The 21,213-nt window shown below is 43.7% G+C and overlaps 2 protein-coding genes across 2 annotated transcripts in view; one reads left to right on the top strand and one right to left on the bottom strand.

Moving 5' to 3' along the window:
• Positions 1 to 21,213, bottom strand: part of SPON2 (spondin 2) — a 460,822-nt gene that overhangs the window by 41,045 nt on the left and 398,564 nt on the right. The gene's annotated exons all lie outside the window — the stretch shown is intronic.
• Positions 1 to 21,213, top strand: part of GTF2F2 (general transcription factor IIF subunit 2) — a 66,558-nt gene that overhangs the window by 31,131 nt on the left and 14,214 nt on the right. Inside the window, exons 6-8 of the mRNA XM_083616074.1 lie at positions 1,582 to 1,663; positions 15,766 to 15,865; positions 19,231 to 19,374. Of these exons, the coding sequence (XP_083472200.1) occupies positions 1,582 to 1,663; positions 15,766 to 15,865; positions 19,231 to 19,374 (326 nt within the window). The remainder of the gene's footprint in view (positions 1 to 1,581; positions 1,664 to 15,765; positions 15,866 to 19,230; positions 19,375 to 21,213) is intronic.

The raw sequence follows: 21,213 nt of genomic DNA, 5'->3' as shown, positions 1-21,213 counted from the left end.
GGGTCCCTTCCAGTTCTGCAGTTCTATGACTCATATAATTCAGGTGTTATCCACACTGTTTCCGCTAGTGCCAAACCCACTGTCATACAACAAGCAATGCTAATCTTTTTACAGGTTTTAGAGGTGCATTTACTCTCGCCATGTACATGCCAAAAAAGCTTTTTCTCCTGCATACAAGCGAGGGCAATGCTTGCACAACAGGATTAGGAGTTGCAAGGATGGACAGAGAGCTAGCCCGGATGTCTTAAGAATACTGCCACCTGGGCTGTGCATTTTCTTCTCATAGCCTAGTTTCTGAATCTAGGTATTATCGCCACATTTTCAGACAGTTCTCCATAACCATGAGGCTTAGTCATAGGCTTGTTATTTATTATGTTTGCATGAGTCTAAAATAGGAACAGATAGGAACCAACAGCTTAATAGACTGTACTTCAAAGATTACATCTAAGTGTGCAAATGGTTTGTCCATATTTTATATTTATATAAGTATACCTAGTGGATGGGACGCGGGTGGCGCTGTGGGTTAAACCACAGAGCCTAGGACTTGCTGATCAGAAGGTCGGCGGTTCGAATCCCCGCAATGGGGTGAGCTCCCGTTGCTCGGTCCCTGCTCCTGCCCACCTAGCAGTTCGAAAGCACGTCAAAGTGCAAGTAGATAAATAGGTCTCGCTCCGGCGGGAAGGTAAACGGCGTTTCCGTGCGCTGCTCTGGTTCGCCAGCAGCAGCTTAGTCCTGCTGGCCACATGACCCGGAAGCTGTCTGCGGACAAATGCCGTCTCCCTCGGCCAATAAAGCGAGATGAGCGCCACAACCCCAGAGTCATCTGCAACTGGACCTAATGGTCAGTGTTCCCTTTACCTTTACCTTTACCGGATAGAGCTGATACAGTGTTGGGGTTACCTGTACATTGTGTTTTTGAGTTATTCTTTCCCGAGGATGAAATTGCTACTAAATCCCCCTGTGCCGACTGAACAAAATTGTATGCTGGTGTTGTGAATCTACAAAAGCATAACTATAACCTGGTTGTAGGGTATCCTTGGCAATACCCATATACTAGAGGAACACACCTGTGTATGGGGGAAAGGATGCAGTCTTTTGAAGATGTTTGACAACAATTTCCTCATATACAGTGGTACCTCGGGTTACAGACGCTTCAGGTTGCAGACTCTGCTAACCCAGAAATAGTATCTCGGGTTAAGAACTGTGCTTCAGGATGAGAACAGAAATCACGCAGCAGCGGCGCAGCAGCAGCAGGAGGCCCCATTAGCTAAAGTGGTGCTTTAGGTTAAGAACAGTTTCAGGTTAAGAATGGACCTCCAGAACGAATTAAGTTCTTAACCCGAGGTACCACTGTACTGGAATAGGACAAGAGCATGTGCTGTCAATAGCCAGATGGTTTGTTTTGTTAGAATTGTTGATTGGACTGATTCTACTACAGAAGTAAAAGCGTTTTGAAAAAATCTTGGGCATATCGAGTGCTTTATCACACTCAAAGCATAAATAAAAATACAACTTATTAAAATGGCTACCGTTCATACTCATATGACTTTTGCTGGTAATTTGGGTTTCCTTCTATTTCAGAAAAACTGTCTCTGGAAGGAATAGTAGTCCAGCGTGCAGAATGCAGACCTGCAGCCAATGAAAATTACATGAAGTTAAAAAGGTGAGCCTTTCTTTCTGTTTTTTTATTAAATCTGTTGTATGGTAGCTTGGTATAACTTAAATATGCATTGTCTTTCACATGGCTGCAGTGATGCCTATACATGGGTGGTTGTTAAATTGAGTGTATCATAGTTTTCAGTCGATCCCTTGAAGAAAGGCGATATTTGAAACACATTGGGATGATCATGTTTCATTCCTTATTTATTCAGGTATTCTATTATTATTATTAAAATAGAATCCTGCATCGGTGACTGGCAGCACAGCTTCCCCCCTTTTTTCTTTCTTTTTGCTTTGGACTCTTAGATTCATCAGCCCCAGCAAACATTGTCAGTGGCCTGGGGTGGTGGGATATGTTGTCCTGCAACATCTGGAGAACTATAGGTTCCCCACCCCTTCCTTACACTATTCATTTCAAGGGACACCATGGCAACAAATTTATGCTATGCAACTTGCGTTCTGTGGCACAACATTGGCCACAAGCATCTCATCACATTTTCTTTTCTTTTTTTTTAAATAATTTTTATTAACTGGCCAATCACATCAAATTAAATCACATCACGTAAATTCCAAATTACAAAGCCAAATTTTTAATTTTTTTGTTGGGGGAACCCATACTTCAAGATCCAAAGGGGGATTCAGATCATCTTCTTATTACTGCGTTAATGTCCAAATCAGTCCCAATCAGTCCAAACAAAATTCATAATTCTATCCAGTCTTATCTTGGTGTTTCCACATCATATCTTGTTCATATAATTTCTATTTTTCCTTTACGATCTCTTCTGTTAGTCTCCTTAAGCCGATAAGCAAAATAATAATCCTGTGTGGATTTCCCGTTCCTCCACTAAGTCCAGATGGTTTCCATATATCTCCTTCGTAGATAACATCGCTCTTTCCATCATAAATTTGGCATTTGTCGCTCTTAAGTCCCACCGAGAAGTTGATCCACGATATGTAAACAACTCTATTTCTCTCTTTCTCCTCCCAGACCCAAGAGCTCCAACAATGCCTCCCAAAATGGCGACGGCATTTTTAACTGCGTCATTCCAAAACTCTTAGCTTTCCAGCTTCATCTTGAAACATTGCTTTGGTTCGAAAGTTTATCTCCACACAGCCTTAAATCCACAGCTTAAGTCCTTAGTTTCTGACTCATTAGGGGAGGGGATTCTTGTTAAATCACATAAGAAAAAGGAAGGCAGGTTTTTCCCCCCTCCCCCCTCAGTCATACCGTATCTTGACGTATCTTCTCATATTTTATTCTTGTCTTGTTATCAGAGATCTCTTCTGTCAGCAGTCTTTACTCCCCTTTTTCCTTGAAGCATGTGCAATTTATCTCGTCCAAATTGTTTCTTTTGAAGATGCTTGCAACTAGCGGCGCGAATCAGGGACGGCGTCCAGGAGTGCCGGAATCCCACAGGAGGGCTTTGTGCCTAGTGCCCCCACCCCCACAAATTCGGGGGTGGTATAGGGCACAGCAGGCAAGGGCCGTCCCCCCCACAATCCTGCGGGGGTTAAGGAGGCTAATTACCCCCATCATAGCCTCCAAATTACCTCGTGTGGGTCGGAGAGATGTTATTGTCAGCCATCTTCCGATGCGCCACCTAGTGGCCCCCTCACCACATTTTCTTTTAATGCTGAAAACCTCAAAGAAGACAATAAAGTTCAAACCTGTTTTTTCCATTTCATTTCATGCAAGGGGATGTGTCAGGGAACTGACATCGGAGCGAGAGGCGGAGGCAAGGCTCCCAAGCGATGCTGGAGAAGGGCCCAGCAGGGAGAGAGGCAACTCATCGGCTGGGGAAGGAAATCAACGTAACACCAGGGATAAAGGGGGGCAGATGGGGGAATCGGCGAGGGGGCTCCAGGACTCCTCGCCGGAGACCAGCGGGGAGAGCACGGGTCCTCCGCTACCCACACCCACCCTGCGCAGAAGACTTCCGCGCAGGGAAAGTAGGCGTAGACTTGGCGTCAAAGAACTTCTTTGCTGGAAGAAGTTCAAGAAACGCCCACTGACGGATTCTGCTAGCGACTGAACAGCCACGAAGTGAATGGCTGTCCAGACAGAAAAGGTTTAACCAGGCAACCTAGCCTAGAGTGGCGGTAACTTACGCACGAGCAACCCCTAAAACCATTACAGGATGCATGTGTTTTTGTGACCAATGTAACACACCAATGCAACACATTGTGAGCAATGTAACACACTTAATCAATGTATGTTTTATTGTCCTAAGATCATTTGGTTTTGTTTCTAAGGTAAAACTTATTTTCAGTTCAGCAAATGAGAGAGTAGAGCTGTTCAACAAAGGCCTCGTATAATTGTGGAAAAGTCAGTGTCTCAAGGTAGTGAGGCCTTGAATAGTTGTCCTTGGTTTGAGGATACCAGATAGAATAATAGATCCTGGTTGGTGTCATGGTAGAAGATCCAATTTCTAAGTTCTCCATTTGGAGATTATAAGCCCTGAGCTTGTCTTGACATTTTGTGCCCAACTTCCTGTTCTTAATTGCTCCAACCAGCAGAGCTTGGTGAGAATATGGTCCTCGAAGGCATTTAGTCTACCCCAGTATCTAAGGTAGGCTAGATCAAATCTGGCTGCTATCAAGGGGAGACCCAACAGCTCTAAGATGAGCCGATGGAGTCCCTGGAGGAAGCCCTAGTATCTGCCTCATAAATCTATTTTGTAGAACTTTTTGTTCAGATTTGACACCAGTTCCCCAAATTTCAGCCCCGTAAAGCATTTGTGCACATAGATCTTGAGGGCAGAATTGATTAGCTGCCCCCTTTCAAATGGAAAATACCTGTATAACTAACTGGCCAGTAGAACAAGCAGGTGATAACTTAATTGCATTCATTTGGCATTTCCATGAAAGCTTTTCATCAATAAGCAATCCTAGATATTTAAACATATGTACTCGCTCAAGTATATGACCATCGAATGACCACTTGGACTTAGTAACCCTCTTACTCAACGTGACAACTTTGGGTTTTAGCATAATTTCCTTTTAGATGTTCTTTTTTACACAGTTGATCAAATTTAACTAGCATCCTTCTAAGTCCAATTTTGTTCAAAGAAAGCAGAACTAGGGGATCAGCATGTAACAGAATGGGCGCTTTACAATTCCCAAAGCAGAAACAGTTTCCAATGCAGTAGTTGCATTAGTGCAAGAGCCAGTGTGGTGTAGTGGTTAAGAGCGGTAGTCTCGTAATCTGGGGAACCGGGTTTGCGTCTCCGCTCCTCCACATGCAGCTGCTGGGTGACCTTGGGCCAGTCACACTTCTTTTAAGTCTCTCAGCCCCACTCACCTCACAGAGTGTTTGTTGTGGGGGAGGAAGGGAAAGGAGAATGTTAGCCGCTTTGAGACTCCTGAAGGGGAGTGAAAGGCGGGATATCAAATCCAAACTCCTCCTCCTCCTCCTCCTCCTCCTCCTCCTCCTCCTCCTCCTCGTCGTCTTCTTCTTCTTCTTCTTCTTCTTCTTCTTCTTCTTCTTCTTCTTCTTCTTCTTCTGTTTGCACAGTAGGTCTTCCCCTCCTAATTACCCCATGTCCTCTCCAAATCTGCTCTGGAGGGTTGGGGGAATACAGTGGTACCTCGGTTTACAAACTTAATTCGTTCCGGAAGTCCATTCTTAAAGCAAAGCATTCTCAAACCGAGGCGCACTTTACCTACTGAGGCCTCCCGTCGCCGGTGCCCTTCCACCATTCATCTTCCGTTCGTCTTCCGGGGCAAAGTTCGCTAACCAGAGCACCTACTTCCGGTTTTGCAGAGTTCGTTCACCGAATAGTTTGTAGACCGAGGTACCACTGTACTTTGAACAGATTTAGGGGATGCACAGGGAGAGAAGAGGGAGGGGCAGTTCCATTGTTCAGCCAGAAATTATTGTAGTTGTGGAGCTACTTCACTGGATACTACCCAAAGTATTTCCTGCAAATCCTACTATACAGTAAGTGCAGGAGGAGGTTAAAAGAATCCCTGCCTCTGACAAAATGGCGAAAGAAAAATGTGAAAACAAGAGGGCTTAGGTATGTCTCTTGCTGTGCAGAAGCTGAAGTCCGGGCATTCATAAAGAATTCACTTTATAGGCAGCATACAATGGTAAACATCTCTACTCTGAAGTAAATCTCTTTGTGATTACCTACTAGGTAAGTGGTTACAGGATTGCAAAATCCAATAATTTTAAGACAATTAAGTTTGTAAGATTTGTTGTTGCTTTTTAAACGTAACAAGGTTGGGATCTGTAGCTGGTTCATCCACAAATAGGCCTTGATTTTTCAATTTCAGCAACTGTAGAGGACAGAAAAAGCCACCCACCTGATGTTTGTCGTGTGGTTCTTCTTTAAAATGAAAACTGGCTTTGGCTCCCGTTTTTATTTGTGTTGCAGGGTCTTTGCAAATGTATTCCTCGGGGCTATAAAAGCTCTCCATGGTGTTCACAGAGGCCTAGCACTTATGACACATTATTTTGTTTGGAGAAGAGGTAAACATCACCTGAGCTGAGAAATTGCATCTTTGCCAAGAAGACAGAGAGAGAGAGCAAAAGAAAACTTGCTCTAACTTTTAATTTTAGCGCATATGCTACAGATATACATAGAATAATAGTGAGAAGCTTTCTGAGGTTGGAGGAGAGCTTTCTGTTGAAAAGTTGCATTTTAAAAAATCTGAAAATGAGAGACCTTTCACTTTCATGGCTCAATAATGAGAGCCTGATGGCAGAAGAATCAAAGTTATTATTTTCTTAGCGATCATATCCCTGGAACCAAAGTTTTCTCAGAATAATTATTCTCTTAACCTGAGCATTTATCTTTTATTTGGCCAAAAAAATTACTGGAAGAATAATTCACTGGGTTGTTTTGGGGTTTTTTTTTAATTCTTGTACGGGCTTTCACAATATGAACTGTAAGATTAGCTAGGGGTTGAATTATAGCACTTAAGTATTTATATTTCATCCATTTCGCCATACCGTATTAATCTGTAATGTGCAATCTGTAGTGCACAATCTTATTTCATTGCAGGGGGTTGGACTGGATAACCCTTGTGATACCTTCCAACTCTATAATTCTATGATTTGTTATATTCTGTTTCCACCATTTCCATTAGTTGAGGTGTGGCTCCTTCACTTGAGTATTATAACTCTATTTATAGCAACAATCAAAGCTTTATAGGGTGCCAGTTTTGCAATAGTTCCTCCTAAGATGTGAATCCCATTTTGACAGAAGGGGCACAGAGCAGGGTTGCTCCTTGTCCAACTGCTCTTTGCCCTCTCTCTGAAACCCCTGGTGACGGTAATAGATAATAATTGAAATATGTGTGGTTTTCTGTGGGGGGAGGTAGAAGAAGAGCCTCTGAGCAGATGGTATAACCTTACCAGCATTGTCAAAAGTACTTTGTAAATATGAAAGGGTGGCAGGCCTTAGAACTAATCTGGATAATCTTTAATAATGTATTTCAGTGTACCCAAAATGATCAACTGTGCCTAAAATAATTGGTAAATGTTCCACCAAATTAAAAGGTTTACTAAAACCTAGGAATCTAGATACCCCAAAACATGAATAAATTGTATGCTTTAAATTATGTTCCCGTAGTGAAAAAATTAAAAAAAGGACATAGGCAGACAGAGTAAATTACAATTATAGGTGTTAGGAAGAACTGTAGTGGCACAAATGGTGATACTTCCAAAAAATATATTATTATTTTGAGTTCTCCCCATCCATCTTCAAACAAGTATTTTGAAAAAACGGCCAAAAAAATGGTATCTGTTTTTGGATTTCAGAAAAAGAAACCCAGGTTGGCCATGATTCTAGAAAACTGGGGCAGGGGGCAGATGGGAAATTCCTCCATTTGCATTGTATTATGATTCGTTTCATTTCGGGCAGCTTAGTTTTATTTTGAGAAAGATTGCTTAAAATGGATTATGTTGCAGCATGAGATGTTACCACATATGGATTTAGAGGTATTAGGTAAAGGTACCCCTGACCATTAGGTCCAGTCGCGGACGACTCTGGGGTTGCGCACTCATCTCGCTTAATTGGCCGAGGGAGCCGGCGTACAGCTTCCGGGTCATGTGGCCAGCATGACTAAGCCGCTTCTGGCAAACCAGAGCACGGAAACGCTGTTTACCTTCCCGCTGGAGCGGTACCTATTTATCTACTTGCACTTGACGTGCTTTCGAGCTCACCCCATCACAGGGATTTGAACCGCTGACCTTCTGATCGGCAAGCCCTAGGCTCTGTGGTTTAGATACAAAAAAATCACAAGCCATATACTTTCAATTGGATCAGGATATGGAAAGTCATTGCAGGGTCATTTTCTCCAGTATGTTCCCGTCTGTTTCCACTGAGATATTATCCTCAGGTTGTTGATTCTCCTTCATAGAAAACCATTTTTTCTTGGGAAAAGAAAAATTGTGTTTAATTTACAAGATTTCTACATTAATTGTAATCCTATATTCATGGAACAATTTGCCTTGAAGGTGCGGGACCATGGGTTCAATTGGCTACAGGTTCATCAATTTAGACCTTGCATCAGTGTTTGCAAATATATGCTGCTAGGCCTCTAACCAATTTCAAATGAAATGTCCTAAATAAAGGACATCAAGGCAGAGGCTATTTAATACCAGCTATTTAAGGTGACCTTTTGGACATTACAACAGGTTTGTCGTTCTTATTATAGGAAACAAACCGCTTCTTCTTCTTGGCTTAGCATACAAAGACCAGACACCCCGGGTTTGCACTTGCTCGTGTGTTAGGTCCAGTATATAGATCATATTAATATGTCCGGAAGATCTCAATTATTCAGCAGCAGTTCACTTATAGGCCATGCTGACACTACTATCAGAGCCTCTCATATTCTTTAACACTTGGGTCTTTCCCAGTCCCAGAGTTACTCATCTGCTATTTACTTTGTCATTCCAAAATTGAATAAACATGGATCATCTTTCATCAAATATGTTTTGATAAGTGTTACCTGTTGCTTTCCTAATCACGTTTGCTTTATCAGGAAGACAATTCTTCAGCCATTGTGTCATTGCTGGAGGATTTTCTACTCTTCTAAAATTTAGCAATACTGAGATTTGCTGTATTCATGTATTTCTGACTAGCTTTGGGGAAGAGAGAGAAAGTGTGGCAGACAAGGAGGCTTTCCAGTTCAGGAAATGTGCAGGTTCCACTCAAGTGCACATATTCCAAAATGCTTAAATCCTTAAATATCAGACTACAGCAGATAGGAGGGGGCTAATCATGGAAGGTACATTCACACATTCGCTCTCACACCCACACTTATACAGCTTCCTCTTTGGGAAACCAGCCATTTTCTAAGATTGTGTTTGAGAATCTCTTACAAAGAAATGAATTTGAAATCAAATCATCTTCTCGTGCTATTAAATAATGGCACAGATGTGTTTTGAAAAACTTGAATCAAAACATCCAGTTCAGATTGCTGCGCCTTTTCCATTGAAGTATCTAATCATGGGGAAGAGAGTTAAGTTGTAATGTTTTATTACACTTGGCTTTGTGTTAAATTTATTCATCTATAAGTGGAACGCCAAAGTACCGGTAATCTTATTTTTTTCTCATGGAATATCTATTCTTAAATGTATTTCTTACTAATATTCACCTGCTATATACTATAGAGATTCTGGAAGCTGCCTGCATCCATGTTGCTGAGCAGACAAAATACTAACAAAAAGTTGCCTTTGATGAAATGTCTTCATGGTGTCTGTCTACATATTTCGTCAAGGGGTAACTGGAGATAAATTTGTATATGTGTTTTAATAATCTGACAGAGAACGCAAGGCTTGGTGATCTCTCTGTCTCCCTCCCTAAAGATGTGCTTTGAATCCCTAGAAGTCATTTCGGTCTGGGGAATAGAGGGAGTCTAAATGGGGGTGTGATGGCAGCCTGCCAGACTGCCAAGGAGGATGGAATGGGGGGAGAGACCTTTCCCCCTTCCATTACAGCATGTATTAATGGTTTCTGTTTGACTATCGCCACTAAACAAAATTGCTGCAGGACTAGTGCCACTGCACTTGTTTTTCATTTAAATTAGACTGATTGTGGGTGTTGTACTTGTCTTGCTCAGATTCTGGAATCCTTTAAACATTTCCCACAAGCTCCATACCTTGTTGTGGGAGAGTGGGGCTGTGTTTCTAGTTGTTTTAAAAAAACGTAATACACTTGTAAAGCCTGCAAAGCGTGAGGAGCAGTTACTGTGCATTTTAGGATTGCGGAGACAGGAGACTACCTGCATGGCTGCTTTGCGTGCTCATGGGTGTGTGGCGTATGGCGATTTGTGAGTGGGTTTAATGTATGCTTAATACCTGAACGTACAGTGTTATAGTTAAGCAGTGAAGGTGCCGGTGTTTTCTGGGAGCCTGCGGTGGTGACATGATCAGAAACAAGCTAGCTGACATGCTTCATTGCTGCATCTGTTAATTATAACCTCTCTTAGAGGCCAAGTATTGACAGCTTTCACACAGAGCTACCAAAGTAACAGCATATTGCTACCAGTTACATCTCAGCACCTTGTTGCCCTTGGTGCTGCGTCTTGCCTTTCCCAGTTCCCGCTGGTGTGCTTGCTTCCCTGGTAACCATTTGTTTGTTTCACTTGGTGAGGTTTTAGAAAAGCTGGATACCTACAACATCTAAAGGACCCCTGGCTGTCTGACAGCGTTGTGTACAGTGGTACCTCATGTTACAGATGCTTCAGGTTACAGACTCCACTAACCCCGAAATAGTACCTCGGATTAAGAACTTTGCTTCAGGATGAGATCAGAAATCATTCGGTGGCTGCGTGGCAGCAGCGGGAGGCCCCATTAGCTAAAGTGATGCTTCAGGTTAAGAACAGTTTCAGGTTAAGAACGGACCTCCAGAATGAATTAAGTTCTCAACCCGAAGTAGCACTGTATGTGGAAGCATATGCAATTACCGGTAAATAACATGCTTCGGAAGCTAGTGCTTGAGTTAAAAGAACAAACCCTGTCTGTAGACTTGCAGCTTAAGAGTAAGAGATCCTGGGCCCATGGCATAGGGCAGGGGTAACATTTGCGGGGCCCTCCAGAGGGGGGGGCTGCAATTCCCATCAAGCCCCGCCAATGCAGTAATCATGGTATTTGCTTAATTATAAGGCCTAACAAAGGGAAGCGGGTGGCACTGTGGGTTAAACTACAGAGCCTAGGACTTGCTGATCAGAAGGTCGGCGGTTTTAATCCCCACGACGGGGTGAGCTCCTGTTGCTCGGTCCCTGCTCCTGCCAACCTAGTAGTTCAAAAGCACGTCAAAGTGCACGTAGATAAATAGGTACCGCTCCGGCGGGAAGGTAAACGGCGTTTCTGTGCGCTGCTCTGGTTCGCCAGAAGCGGCTTAGTCATGCTGGCCACATGACCCGGAAGCTGTACGCCGGCTCCCTCAGCCAATAAAGCGAGATGAGCGCCGCAACCCCAGAGTCGTCCGCAACTGGACCTAATGGTCAGGGGTCCCTTTACCTTTACCTTTACCTTTTAAGGCATAACAAACATAGACATTCAGAGTTGAACACCAATTTGGTTCCTAATTCCTTGGTTGCCAACATAAATGAGGAAGCAGGCGATGTAACACCATCTTCCTTGCCTAGTAGCAAAATGTACCCAAATTCACTTAGTGTAACAAAATTCTTCCTGAGGCTAAACAAAGATTGAGAAATTCCATGAGGATCTTTATAGAGAGGACGTTGGTGAACAATACAGTGAACTATGTCCTTTATAGCTGCCTTGCAGAAGACACAGAAATGCTGTTCCAATGGTAATTTCTTGTAGCATCTATCCAGAAAGGCACAAGGCATAACACTGAGTTTTAATTCTGTAAAAGCAATTCTCTGTGAAGCTAAGGTAACTGCCTCCAAACAGTTAGCTTTCTGATTAACTGTCTTAATATGTGGATGCAGCTAGAAAATTTCAAAAGAATGGATAAATGGCATATCAAAGAAGCTTTCTCATACACAAGAAACCATAACTGCAATTTAGACCGTGACTGGATCTTAAGTCAGCTCACTATCAAGTTCTCTAGCAAGTGTAGTTTTCAATTATGGTGCTGGTTCTGGAGGAGACTCTTGAGAGTCCCATGGACTGCAAGAAGATCAAACCTATCGATTCTTAAGGAAATCAGCCCTGAGCGCTCACTGGAAAGACAGATCGTGAAGCTGAGACTCCAATACTTTGGCCACCTCATGAGAAGAGAAGACTCCCTGGAAAAGACCCTGATGTCACAAGGAGAAGGGGACAACAGAGGACGAGATGGTTGGACAGTGTTCTTGAAGCTACCAGCATGAGTTTGACCAAACTGCGGGAGGCAGTGGAAGACAGAAGTGCCTGGCGTGTTCTGGTCCAGGGGGTCACGAAGAGTCGGACACAACTAAATGACTAAACAACAACAACAAGCAAGTGTAGGCAAAGCAGCAATTGACTTTTGAGAGCGAGCCATAAGCTATAGAAAGCAGACATGAAAATGGGAGAGTTTACATTCTGCTCTAGAAAATTAAGAGTCAAATTTGTATTCTAGCCTGTTCCAGCCCACTTCTGCACTGCCATATGCTGCATTGGTACCAACAGGTAAAGGAAATACTTTCTTAAGAAAGGAATTTTGAAGCTTCTCCAACTCTTGGACCAATGATCAGCTAAGACCTCAAATTTATATACCAGTGGGTTTTCAAAGCGTGTGGTACACCACATTGGTGTGGCAGGAGAGGATGGAAAGTGTGGTGGGAAGGTTCATGGAGAATTGAAGAAACAGTTAAACATTTCACTGTGGTATAGTATCAGAATTTTTTTTTTTTTTGGCTATACAACCAGAAACAATGTCTCTCCAAGAGGCTATTCTTCTACAGTTCTTCATGATATATTGTTGTGAACAAGGATTCTCAACTCTGACAAATATGAAAGATCAGAAAAGAGAAAGGCTTCTCTGAGATAATTATAAATGAGATTACATGGCAAAATCAAGCTCACACCTCTCATTGAGTTTGTTTGTATGCATACTTAAGGTCAGTGCTTTTTTTTTCTAGAAGAAAAAGGTGCCATGGGCATTTCCGGCAAGAGGGGAGGTGGAGGCGGCTGTGGTGATGGAGGGGGAGGAGGAAGAAGATGGAAGAAAGAAGAAGGAGAGAGAGACAGAGAAGGCTGCTTGCCCGCCTGTGTGCCTGGGGGCTCGCCTTACACCTTGGCAGCAAGCCTGCTGGGTATCGGTGAGGCTATGGAAGGCAAAGTGGTCTGCAGATGATTGGGCTGGGGTGGGGAAGGCGGCAGAACTGGGCTTGCCTCACTGCCACCATCCCAACAAGGGACATGGCAGAGGCTGGGAAAGGGGGGCCCACTCAGCACTCACAGGGTTTTCCTCCCCTTCAACTCTGTCGCCAAGGGGACAGGGAGGATGCTAGGAGCAGCGCTGGAGGGTGGAGGCCCATGGGACGTTCCAAGCCTGCACCGGGTCCTCCCGGCCCTTTTGGCAGCTCCATCCCGTGGTGGATGTTGCACCTTCCTGGGGTGGTTGGTGATAGCCCTGACAGCAATTGTTGTTATTGTTGTTTAGTCGTGTCCGACTCTTCGTGACCCCATGGACCAGAGCATGCCAGCACTCCTGTCTTCCACTGCCCCCGCAGTTTGGTCAAACTCATGCTGGTAGCTTCGAGAAAACTGTCCATGGTTTGTGGATGGTTGGTGGATGAAGTTGAGAGTTTCTGGCTGACATGAAATTTGAACCTTGGACATTTTATTCTTTAGCTGCTGTTCCTGTTTTGTTTGTTTTGTTTTGTTTTTTCTTTGCATAAACTACTACTGATGCTTAATCCTCTTGCTTGAGAAATTTAGGCTGTTAATAACCCCAGGTACAACATTAAGCAGTCTCAGAAACTTCCCCAATGTAGAACTAAATGAACCTTTCACATAACCGTATCTTTATATAGCTATCCCTGTTTGATTCCATTCTATCTTATGTATCATATGGAGAAATCAGTCATGCTTGTTGGATGCATATTGTCATTATAATAAAAGTCAGGAAAATAACAAGAGTTTCATGACTCACTGTTCAATCTGGAATGTGCATGAGATGCTAGCCTAGAAGAAAAACTCCGCTCGTAGGTGTAAGGAACATAATGTGGTAACAGCATGCTTTTGGAGACATTGTGCTTTTAGAAATAATAATTCTCTAAAATTTCCTGGTGGAACGACAGTTTCCTATACTAAATAGACTTTGAGTGATCTGCTCTTAGCCAAAGTTCATTAGGGCCAACGTGTGATACAAAAAAGGGAAATTGCGTCTATGCTTCTGACCTTGATTCTCAGCTAGCACACAAGCTTCTTTATATAATGTTCAATACCGATGAACATTATATGAGAGGGGTACACAAATGTCCCTCTCCTGGCGAGTTTCGAGAACTAACTTACAATAACTGCCAGAAATATATTTACCTCAACCTGTTTGCAGACTTGGTGGCAGCCCTTTTTATCTTAGGCCTGGATTCGACGCCACACTAGTAGGCCTGGGTGATGTAGCAATACATCGTCCTGGACTGGTGTGAGGGCCAGAGCATGATGGCGCCTTCACTCAGTGGCATACCACGTGTGAAACCACTGCCACTCCTAAGGTGCCATTGTGCTCTGATCCTCAAACAAAGGAAGTCATGATTGTGTGGCACCAGAGCCGATGGAACACGTTTTTCCCTCGGTGCACCGGGTGCTGGTGGCAGAGGGACTCCCTTCACTGACAGTGTCTGGTTCGCAGAAGAATGACCTTTATCAGCCATTGGTGCCGTGCAGGGCTAGGGCCAATAGAGCTCATTCCTCTGCATTCCAGGTGCTGTCCAAGATGGATGAGAGTTTATTAAGGGTGAAATATCGAAGGTCCAAAGGCAGACAGTTCCAGCAAGAAAGGAAAGTGAGAGGTGTCTAAAGAAACTGGTGTGACTGGATAAGGAGCTGGCAGATGAGCTGAGATTTAAGATGAGCATGTGTAAGAAACGGAAGAAAGGGGGAATCCCAGAGGGGCCAACAATTGCAGGGTGAATATCCAAATATATATAAAAAAATTAAAAATTGTCTAGTAGCACCTTAGAGACCAACTAAGTTTGATCTTGGTATAAACTTTTGTGTGCGTGCACACTTCTTCAGATGCACACTTCTTCAGGGTGGAGCTGTCGTCATCATGAACAAAACTGATCATCCAGGAGGTTCACAACAACTCTCCAATAGGGCCTTTTATAAAAAACTGGACTTAGACCCCACACAGGAATACAAAAAAGAACAAGATAGTTAAAGAGCTACCCCCACACATCCAAGAACAGATCCTCTCAAACACACCAACAGAACCTCGACCAGGAACCTTCTATCTTCTACCCAAAATACACAAACCAGGAAATCCATGACACCCCGTCATCTCAGGTATTGGCACTATCACAGTAGGTGTTTCTGGATATATGGACTCTGATCTGAAACCATATGCCATCAGTGCTCCTAGCTACGTATGTGCCACCACAGGTATCTGAAGAAGTGTGCATGCACACGAAAGCTTATACTGTACTAAGAACAAACTTAGTTGGTCTCTAAGGTGCTACTGGGCAATTTTTTTATATATTTCGACTGCGTCAGACCAACATGGCTACCTATCTGAATCTAGAAGGGTGGATATCAGGCAGGCTTAAGCTCAGGATGAGTTCAGGCTTGCAAGAAAGTTATTTACACCTTGATTTGTAATTGTTTCTTTAAAATCATTTCTTGTTGTTTTTTTTAAAAAAATTAAAATTCCAGGGAACAAATTTGACACTAGAAGTTTGCATTCATTTTGCTTGTCGACCTGTACTATATCCTTTTTAGGTGGGGTGAACTGTACAGAGCCAACACCTAGGGGCTGAGGATTCTTTGTCCCCCATTAAAATATTTGAGGGGGCCAGCCTCCCCCGAGTTGATGGGAATTGCCCTTCAAATGGTGTGCATGCACGACATCATGCGATCAGTTATGCAGGGTAGGGCTTACCTGCCCCCCGTATTTTATTCAAGTTGGCACCTCTGACAGGATATGTAATACAACCAAACTATTATGAGCATATGTTGTTTTTACTGGTTTTTAATTTCTTTTGTCTCTCTTTTAGGCTTCAGATTGAAGAGTCTTCTAAACCTGTAAGCTGGACTATGCAGCTGGACAAAGCTGTAACCACTAACTACAAACCTGTGGCTAATCATCAATATAATGTGAGTTACTTTTCATGCTAGCCTTTACTGTAGTTCTTAAACTAATATTGCCAAATCACTAGGTGGTTAGTTCAACTCAAGATAAGAAATTCAGCACTCAGTCCAACTGTAATATGTGTTTAAGTTGACCTATTAAGTCTTCTGTATTATACAACAGCGTAACAGCATACTTCTATAAATCTATTTTAAAAGGTCCAGATCCTGTGCATACCCATTTTAAATTTTTTTTTTGCTTTCAAATTGTTATTGGAAGAGGTTCAGTTGATTTTTACAGTTAGCAAATACCTCAACACCTTTTAATTGAAGGAGAGGTATAATTGGCACAACGCCGGGTCAGCCTAGTGGCACAATAAAACAACATTAAAGCAATAAAGCAAATGATTGGATTAAAGAATATTTCAGCAACAGTTAGTGCAATGAAACACCCAGCGAAGTGGCAGGAATGAATTTTTTTAAAAAAAATAATACAACTGTAAAACACATGATCAAATAGAACTGTTTTGACCTGCCATCTGAACATGCTCAAAAGCATAATGGGATGCTGCTGCTGAAAAAATATTCCTTCCAAATGTATAATAATAATAATAATAATAATAATAATAATAATAATTTATTATTTATACCCCGCCCATCTGGCTGGGCTTCCCCAGCCACTCTGGGCGGCTTCCAAAAAAATATTAAAATACTATAATACATCAAACATTAAAAGCTTCCCTAAACAGGGCTGCCTTCAGATGTCTTCTAAAAGTCTGGTAGTTGTTTTTTCCTTTGACATCTGGTGGGAGGGCGTTCCACAGGGCGGGTGCCACTACCAAGAAGGCCCTCTGCCTGGTTCCCTGTAACTTGGCTTCTCGCAGTGAGGGAACCGCCAGAAGGCCCTCGGTGCTGGACCTCAGTGTCCGGATAGAACGATGGGGGTGGAGACGCTCCTTCAGATATACTGGACCGAGGCCGTTTAGGGCTTTAAAGGTCAGCACCAACACTTTGAATTGTGCTCGGAAACGTACTGGGAGCCAATGTAGGTCTTTCAAGACCAGTGTTATGTGGTCTCTGCGGCTGCTCCCACTCACCAGTCTAGCTGCCGCGTTCTGGATTATGTAGGTAGGTAGGTGTTTGGCAGTCCCCAGTGCATTACAGAGTTGAGGGGCAGCCTCTATATACATGTTTTCTGTGCATCTGTGCAGTCCCTACTTAATAAGGAATTTGTGTGATAATAGAGACCATGATGGAACATGAGACAGAGGCAGTGTCTCAGAGCTAATGTAGCATAGTGGCCGGGAGGCTGAAACGTGCGGTAATAGGGAAATCCCCAGTTCAAATCTTGCCTCTGCCAGGAACACTCAGTAGGTGACGTCATAAGCTCTCACCAGGACTTAAGCTCTCCTTGCGTGGGCGTGTATCTGCTCTCCAATACATAAAAGAGAAAATGGCCAGCACAGTCATTTTCTCAGGAGAAGGCTCAAGCGAGCTGATGCAGGGATATATCTGTTTTCATTAGGTAAATGTTTTTTGTTTCCTGAGCATTGACTGAAGATGAACACACCACAAGAAGAGACATCATTGAAGAAATAAAATAATGTTGGCAGATGCTGGCCTTTTATCACCATTGACTTAGAACTAAAACATCACTTTATATATGCATTTTGATCTTTCTAAGCTCCTGCCTGCAAAAAATACTGACTCTGCATGCAATTCTTTTCCTGAGTTCCACAGTTTTAAGAGGACATGAAATAAAGCTTTCTACAAGGTCAGTGCACACCACAGTATTCCCCCCCCCACTTAAAATGATATTTTGAGGGGGGGGGACTGTGGTGTGCATTGACCTTGTGGAAAGCTTTTTGAATGTCCAAGTACACTATGTCAGCTGGAGATCACTGCTATGTGCTTGTTAACTCTCTCAAAGAAATCCAGCGGGTTCATGAGACAGGAGAACATAATCCTCTCTTGCCTACGTGTCATGCCCTTTAATCTTATGTTCCTAAAGCTGTGATGAGCCTTGAATCCAACCTCTGCTTAAAAACCTCCAAGGAAGGAGAATACACAACCTCCCAAGGGAGACTCCCACTGTTGAACAGCTCTTGCTGTCAAAAAGTTCTTCCTGGTGTTTAGTCAGAATCTCATTTCTTGTAAACTTGAATCCAGTAGAATTGTAGAGTTGGAAGGGACCCTGTGGTCATTGTGATTGCCACTTCTTATAGTAAAATAATTCTTCTGTGGAACTAGAAACACATTAAAATGGTTAGCTAGAGGCCCTAGGCAATTGGCTGCTCTCAGATTCAAGGAATGACAGTGCAAAGCATATATGGGATGAAGTACCGTATTTTTCGCACCATAGGACGCACTTTTTCCCCTTCAAAAATGAAGGGGGAATGTGTGTGCGTCCTATGGAGCGAAGACAGCATAGCCCCGTGACCCTCTGCTGGCTGGAGAGGTGACGCGGGGCTATGGCAGGAGCCTCTATAGCTGCGCGCCACCTCTCCAGCCGGGAGAGCGTGCTTGGGGCTAAAGAAGCCCCACTTACCCTCTCCCGGCTGGAGAGGTGACACGCAGCTATTGCAGCAGCCTCTTTAGCCGCGCGCCATCTCTCCAGCCGGGAGAGCGCGCGCGGGGCTAAAGAAGCCCCCTGCAACTCTCTCCCGGCTGGAGAGGTGACACGCAGCTATGGCAGGAGCCTCTATAGCCGCGCACCACTTCTCCAGCCGGGAGAGCGCGCACGGGGCTAAAGAAGCCCCCCGCGACCCTCTCCCGGCTGGAGAGGTGACATGCGGCTATGGCAGCAGCCTCTATAGCCGCACGCCTTTCCGCTGCTCCCCGACCTGCACTTTGGGGCTGGTGGTGGGCTTCCCCCCGCCAGCCCCAAAGAGCAGGTCGAAAGGAACCTGAAGCCTGGAGAGTGAGAGGGGTCGGTGCGCACCAACCCCTCTCGCTCTCCAGGCTTCCAAGGTAGCCGCCTGAAGGCGTCTGAACGCACCTTAAACGGCACCTTGTTTTAGAGGGGGGAAACAAGAGGGGGGAAATTCTCCCCCTCTCTGTGCAGCGCCGCCTGCCGCTTCGCTGAAGGGGCGCTGGGCAGAGAGGGCGAGAATTTTTTTTCTTGTTCTCCCCCCTCTAAAACAAGGTGCGTCCTATTGTCCGGTGCGTCCTATGGTGCGAAAAATACAGTACTTTGGGGGACTTCACTCTGTTTTATAATTTGGTTTATCTTTCATTGTGCCTCAACTAAGAGTTAAGAAGATTCTTATTTATACCAAAGCAGAACTGATTCGACCCCCCCCCTTTGTTCCTTGCAGCTACAAATTCATATGGTGGTTCTCCTGGAGTGGGTTAAAAACACTATTTTAAAATTATGCCATTTGGATTAACAGATTGATTATGAAAAGAAGAAAAAGGAAGATGGAAAGAGGGCTCGGGCTGAAAAGCAGCAAGTACTGGACATGCTTTTTTCAGCCTTTGAAAAACATCAGTATTACAACATTAAGGACTTAGTGGACATAACGAAACAGCCGGTGGTAAGTGCTTGTTCTGAAAATGGATGCCGTTTGTCACTGATAAATACATTAACTTATTAAGACAAATTCTTTAGTACGTAACATGTGCATAACATGCATTTTAAATGAATCGGCACATACAGGTTTGTTTGTTTCCAATAATAGACATTGCAACTGCATGTTTAAAAATAACCAAAGCCGTGCAAATTGGTTACGTTTTGTTGTTCTTCCTGATCGGTGTACAGTGGTACCTCAGGTTGCATACGCTTCAGGTTACATACACTTCAGGTTACAGACTCCGCTAACCCAGAAATAGTGCTTCAGGTTAAGAACTTTGCTTCAGGATAAGAACAGAAATCATGCTCCGGTGGCGCGGCAGCAGCAGGAGGCCCCATTAGCTAAAGTGGTGCTTCAGGTTAAGAACTGTTTCAGGTTAAGTACGGACCTCCGGAACGAATTAAGTACGTAACCAGAGGTACCACTGTATAAACCACAAGTTCTGAAACACAACCAAGTAACTCTTCACATATCGGGGATTAAGTGAGAAAAGAAAAGAAAACCGAGATGCTTCTTGTGTAATGGAACAGTTGGAAGCGTTTGACTACTTGACATTTAATGATTAATAATCCCTGTGCCCCCTTCAGCGTTTAGATTCAGATTTCAAGCCTTTTAGAATTTGTTGCTAGCATGTCAGTCCTCTTGCTCTAGGATTCTCTCTAGGGCATGGAGTTCCAGTCCATAGAATCATAGAATGGAAAAGTTGGAAAGGACTCTTGAGAGTCACCTAGTCCTAGTGCAACTCCCTGCAGTGCAGGAAATCTCAACTAAAGCATCCATGATGATTCCCATTTCTGTCAAAGCCAAATTCTACCCATAATGGACAGAGTCTGCAGCACATGGACTGTAGGTGAGACTGCTTTTAAGAGCAAAGTTTGCCATCTGCTCCTTGAAGACAGCTGGAGGAGGGGAATTGAGCCTTTCTCCCACCCCCTTGTGGGGAAAACTGAGTTACTGCACTTATTGTTGCAAGGCTTCCACTAGCATTTACTGCCTATAATGATTGCAGGTATGTCACTAGCTAATAATAGTTACAGACTCCGAAAGACCTTGGAACTGGGAATCAGGTAATGAGCAGATATAATAGGGTCAACAGAGCTTGAATGGTCTGCAAGAGATTCAGTAAGGAGCCACAATAATAGCCCTGGCTAAGTTTGTGCCTGATGTACAACATCAACAAACCTGGGATAGCTCCGATAGCATGAGACTCTTAATCTCTGGGTCATGGGTTTGTGCCCCACATTGGGCAAAATATTCCTGCATTGCAAGTTGGATTAGATCAGGCATCCCCAAACTCAGCCCTCCAGATGTTTTTGGCCTACTGCTCCCATCATCCCTAGCTAACAGGACCAGTGGTCAGGGATGATGGGAATTGTAGTCCCAAAACAGCTGGAGGGCCAAGTTTGGGGGTGCCTGGATTAGATGATCCTCATGGCCCCTTCCAACTCTCTAATTTCATGATTCTATGGGTCTTCCTCATAAAGTTGTGCTTTGCAGGAAGAGCAAAGCTTTCGTTCTCATCCATGATCTCCTTTGAAACGGTTTGCCGAATTCATAACCCACCTACTTTCAGCAGCCAGAAACACCATAATCAGACACTGGAGAGACCTGTCAGGAGTAAGCATGGACCAATGGTACCAAATAGTATGGGAAACAGCCCTACTAGAAAAATTAACTAATAAACTGAAACTGACATGGGGACAAACAGAAGAAGACACCTTCACCCCGGTATGGCTCCCCTTTATCACACACACAGCCCAACAGGACAATGACAATAATCCGCCAACAGCATACAAATCAATA

The sequence above is a fragment of the Podarcis filfolensis genome (genome assembly GCF_964270895.1).
Source record: "Podarcis filfolensis genome assembly, chromosome: 5".
Lineage (NCBI taxonomy): Eukaryota > Metazoa > Chordata > Lepidosauria > Squamata > Lacertidae > Podarcis > Podarcis filfolensis.
The sequence above is the reverse complement of the archived record's forward strand: the minus strand, read 5'-3'. Positions and strand labels throughout refer to the sequence as shown.